Below are 5,303 nucleotides of genomic sequence, written 5' to 3' on the forward strand. Positions count from 1 at the left end.
TTGGACAGGAAGGCGAAGGCGGCGCAAACAAAGAGTGCAATGCAGAGTTTCATCAGCAGGGGGCAACAATTACACATAAAACATTTACATTTAGACCTCCAGCTTAGCTGCAAGATTTCTCATGTATAGTATATTTTTACAAATGCTACATAATAAATACATAATCTTGGCAGCACTTTGATCTGCGAAAATATTTTGTTTCTCAATAAGTAAAGCACAGAGACAGCATTTCATTAATAGAATAGTTTATTTTGAGGAACAAACAGCAGAACAGTGTTCATATGTAATCAGTAAGCATCAAAGGGAAACCATCTTCAGGCCAGGAATGAATGACGGGACGGTGAAGCTGGAAGAAGGATATGCACAACTATTAGATACAGCTAGTTTCAATTACGATAATTTTGTACCAGCATATTGCTTGTGGTACAAGGCATACGATTCCTTTTCAATATCAAGACTTACATATGTATTACTTTCCAGCAGGACGCACACTCTCAAAGATCCCTGCTTCTCTCATGGCCTTGAACTCTTTGACAGCATCATAATGCTTGTAGAAATTAGCATATGCCTTCTTTCTGGGCTCAGTCACTGCAAACTGTAGCAAACAGAGAATTTCAATTTTGTTTCTATATAATCTAATCAGGGAAATAAACCCTGAGAAGTGGAAGGTAAAGTGCAGGATTTAGGCTAAACATCTGCTAAAATAAGACATTTGTTGGGCAGAAAATACAATGCACAATTTAATTCAACATGTAAGACCTAAACTTCTATACTATTTTATAATATTATAAATAATATTCATTTTTATTTAATAATTAAATATTTTGCAGAGCAAACACATGCAAAATAACTTTAATAAATGTTTTGCAAGTTGTAACATTTTCTTTTGTTGCAAGACTAATTTTGAGATTTAATGCTACAAAGTCAAAGGGGTTACAGACGTAATACTGTGACAGACAATGTGTCCAACACAAAGGTTCCATCAAACTGCTCCCTACTGAGCCAAAAGAAACAGATCACATTGCACAGACAGCAAACTTGTACTGCTACAACTCAACTGCAAGTCCCATGGTCACAAATAACGAGTTTTATGCTCATAGTAAATCTACAAACTTTTCCATCTACTGGGTTCTCACAAAAAAGAATGCTGCACATTTTAAGAAAATGTTAATGTTATTTTTTCTGCTATAAACATGTTATATCTAATGATTTGCAATTATATACGTTTAAAAATGTAAGTTATTGCTGCTGATTATTCCCGCTGTTTGTTTATAAAAATTATTTGTATGGTTGAAACAGACACATTCTCACGCACAAAAAGCATTCCCAATTACTCAGCTTAAATTTTTTAAATGAATGAAAATTTGCTTTTAGTTTAAAAACATGAAACAACCTTTACTATGTTTACCAAATGTTAACTCAAACATGAATGCTTTATGAACCTTTTGAGTTTATATGCTTTTATGATTCCAGGTTTGGTTTCTGTGTAGGGCTTGAACTCACCAAATATAGAGAAATATTTGTCTCCTTTTAAGAGACGCTGTATGTGCATATGGAACATTTTGAATTGTTCTTATTATAGTTTGTATTACAGTACTAGTCAAAGTTGGGTTTTACATGTCCCCTGTTCCCACCTTGTACAATAGAGCTGTTGTTATCGCAACTCCAAACGCGATGGGCAGATGGAACCTGAGGCGCTTCGCCAACAAGCCCCTCATTACCGGCTTTGGCAGCGACATGTTTAACCAGCTAGAAGAAAGAAAAAACAAACACAGAAAGTGACATGTTAACTTTACAAACCGACATAGTATGCCTTATTTTTCTCATAACATGTTTCATGTAATACATATCTACAAATAATCATCTGATATTTTATAGGTACACATACACACACAACACCGGATGATAATGTTTAGGTATTCAGTCCAATTTTGCACAACTGCACTGTGGCACACTTGCTGTACATATACATATCTGCATGTTTTGAATCTTGCAAGGACTGCTCTTAAGTTGCTTTTTATATTAACACCATTTTATATTTTTACAATTTATAGCATTTTATATTTTATTTTTATTTTATCTACAACTACTACTCAGTGGTAGTTGTTATTGTGTCTTGTCTCTATGCTGTAACTGCGAAGTAATTTCCCTGCTGGGATGAATAAAGTACTTCTGTTCTATTCTATTCTATTGATAGAAAAACGTAATGTCACACACTACTTGGAATGAGCTCCTCATAATTCATGTTTTAGTAATTTATTTGTGCAACTGAATATTGACCTTGGATGAGAAATTATCTTTATAAAAACGAAGTGATTATCAAATATGTTAACTTTAGGCAGGTCGCCATGAAGCACTGTTGCTATGTCAGGTCAGCACTCTTACTATGTCAACTGACATCTAGAGCGCCGTCTTTAAACCAGAAATTAATATAATTTTCAACAAGTATTTGAGCAAATTACTCAAAAATAAAAGCTATGCAACTGCTACAATCAAATTACTTAAAAATATAGTGAAACTCATCAGATCTGACTGAGACGCCGAGTCGTGGTAATAGTTGCTTGCGGAGAAACAATGACTTTGCTCACTATAATCAATCCAAGCCCATGCTATTAGGAAATGTCCAGTTGATATGTATGTATAAACATTAAGTAAGCAAATAAACAGTGTTGTTTTAATTTCGAAGCACTTTCTGGTTAGCACTTAGCTAATGGAAGATACGCTAATGATAGCTAGGTCAAAGTAAGCTAACGGCTAACTCAACCGCGTCAAGGAGGAAATTAAATTAAAGCCTGAACAATATTTACGTTTGGCCTCGTTGTTAAGGGCAATTTGGTATAAACTCCAAACAACGAAAAGTATTTAATAAATACATTTTCGAGATACTCACAGTTAGCACAGACGACCTTCAGAGAAACCGCTAACACACCAGAGTGGCGTTTTACTCTATCAGGAAGAGTCTCTACCGGAGCCGCGAGAGAACAGAAAGTAGTAAAGTTAAAAGGCAAAGTGAGCTACTGTTAATAAGAGGACAAACACAAGTAAATAAAATAGAATTTTAAATATTCAATAAAATATTATTTGCAAGCTTTGTTGTTGCCAAGTCTAACATATGTTTTGTTTGTTTGTTGTTTTACAAAATGGGCCATTTTCTTGCCTTTTAATCGTTTTTTTATGATTTGTCTTTATAAAACACTATATTTTGGTGACAGTCATTAAAGGTGCAATAAAAATGCAATTCACTTACCTAATTTCTTGCTTATTCACTATATATTTCACAATACTTTTTTTTCTGTAGGGATTTTATTAACATTAACCTTTTTTTCAGATCTCCATAGGCTGGGCATAAGGTTTGTGATACAAAGTTTGAACCACAAGAGGGCACTCTCAAACTATTGAAGTATTGATCGTAAAGAAACACCAAATCTAATACATGCGGTTACTTTCCTAAAACATTATTTTGTGTTTAAAATAGATGTGTTTGCATTTCCCCTGGTATTCTTGTTTTAATCCATTAAAACCTATAGTTTAAACCCGATATATTGTACGCCGTTAAACAAAATACTTCTTGATTTTGAATCAGACTAAGCTTCCTGTTTTATGTCACTTAGGGGGAAAAAAGGGTATTAATAATTGCTCAGATCTGGAATCATGTGTGAGATATTTTTTTATCATGTTAATTTTTCCAAAATATTGAATTTTACATACATTACCTTAATAGTTGTTAGAGTTATATTTTAAACTAAATGGTCAATCATTCTTCCATAGGCTTGTCTTAATTGTTTGATGCAATGCTGGCAGGCTCCTTCAAACAGACCGTGGGTAACTAAGTGTGAGTTGTAGGAAAACTTTCATGCACAGCCTTTCAGCTCCGGCCACAAACTTGACAGTATAGAGATCAAAGCTTTGTTGTTTATTGTAAAACATAGAGTTTCCTTCATGTCTTATTTGAACTATATACTTATATATAGTTCAAAGACATCCTTAAGCCTATAATTAAAACATGCCAATGATACCAGTAATATGAAATTCTTAAGTTCTGTAATTGTTTTCATAATTGTGGTTTTAAAATGCAGCTATTACTTATATTATCCTTTCATTGTTTCCATTTATATGGTTTTGCAACCTTTCATTTAGGTGTACAATGGCTTGATCAAAACTTGTTTGATCAAGCCCTTGTCTTATCAAGTCTTATCAAGTTTTCTTGATAAGACTTGTTGACTTCTGCACTCCTGGTTAGCTGTCAGCTGCAGACAGATATGCAGAAATGTCATATCCACTGATGCATGATAACTATTTTCCTCACAGCTGGGATTCTCACTTGGGCCAAATACTGCACATTTTGGGTTGGTTATGAAAATATGATTCAGCTACAATTTAGTCATTTTGCAGATGTTTTTATCGAAATCAACTCAAGCATGGAAATTATGCAACCTATAAGCATGCTCATGTCAAAAGGGGGGTTATCATTTTGCCCAGAGGCATATTGAATCCCCACTCTTCCAACTAATGTCAATCATTCTTTTACTAACCTTCCATTGCCCCAGAGTAAAGTGGGTCTTTTTGGCACTTAGATTTGTCCTCTTAACAAACTGACTGAACATTTTTATGAGGCTTTATGAAACCAAAATGAAATATTCCTATTTGAGCAACAAGTTCTTTTTAGGTCCATTACATTTCAGGACTGGGAACCAGAAGGAGCACCACATCCAGTTTTCTTGAAGCACTCATTAGAAACAATTGGTTGTAGAGGACGTGGTTAGCGGGACATGTGAAGGAGACACCAGTAAGCATACAGGGGGCCTCACACCGAGGAAGGAATCCCCAAAATGTAATTTTTTTTGGCTCATATTTCTGCAGCTGTATTAATAATGTCTTCACAGAAACTTAAAAATAATGTTTTGATATCTACAAGAATTCACAGTATCCCCTCTTTGCAAAGGAAAGTGCAGAGTCTAATTGATGTTTGGGAAGAAACTGGTGTTTTTAAAGGTGTTCATCCCAAACCTTACGTCACGGGTCAAAATGTCCTGTCCTATTACTGTTTCTGTTGTGTGTGGTAATCCTTTATTTTAGCTTCAATCTTTTAGTTTTGTCCAGTTTTAAAAATGATAATGCATGCTTACTAAAAACTGACTGCACTGAACTGCTCAGTTTTACACTGATGATCTGTGAGGTACAGTATTTGCTTTACTTTTTAATCATAGAGCCCCAAACTCATGTAATGGAGGTGTACAGATTAAAAGAGCAAAAACCCATCTCTATTGAAGAATTAATAAAACCATTACACTGAATAGAATAAA

At 34.4% G+C, this 5,303-nt stretch overlaps 1 protein-coding gene across 1 annotated transcript; it reads right to left on the minus strand.

Moving 5' to 3' along the window:
• Positions 1-228: 228 nt before the first annotated feature.
• LOC102225603 (cytochrome c oxidase subunit 6C-1) lies at positions 229-2,978 on the minus strand. Its single transcript, XM_005797112.2, has 4 exons — positions 2,891-2,978; positions 1,635-1,749; positions 463-595; positions 229-346 (listed from the first exon to the last, which is right to left on the minus strand). Exons 2-3 carry the CDS (start codon positions 1,737-1,739, stop codon positions 470-472), a joined length of 231 nt encoding a protein of 76 aa, XP_005797169.1. The 5' UTR covers positions 1,740-1,749; positions 2,891-2,978; the 3' UTR covers positions 229-346; positions 463-469.
• Positions 2,979-5,303: the final 2,325 nt, after the last annotated feature.

This window comes from Xiphophorus maculatus, chromosome 20 (genome assembly GCF_002775205.1).
Source record: "Xiphophorus maculatus strain JP 163 A chromosome 20, X_maculatus-5.0-male, whole genome shotgun sequence".
In the NCBI taxonomy this organism is placed as follows: Eukaryota; Metazoa; Chordata; class Actinopteri; order Cyprinodontiformes; family Poeciliidae; genus Xiphophorus; species Xiphophorus maculatus.

Excerpts from the sequence above, each read along its gene's own strand:
- LOC102225603 (XM_005797112.2), bottom strand. The coding sequence starts at position 1,739 with ATGTCGCTGCCAAAGCCGGTAATGAGGGGCTTGTTGGCGAAGCGCCTC. Across the intron at positions 596-1,634 it reads CAACAGCTCTATTGTACAAG|TTTGCAGTGACTGAGCCCAG; the intron begins GTGGGAACAGGG and ends TGTTTGCTACAG.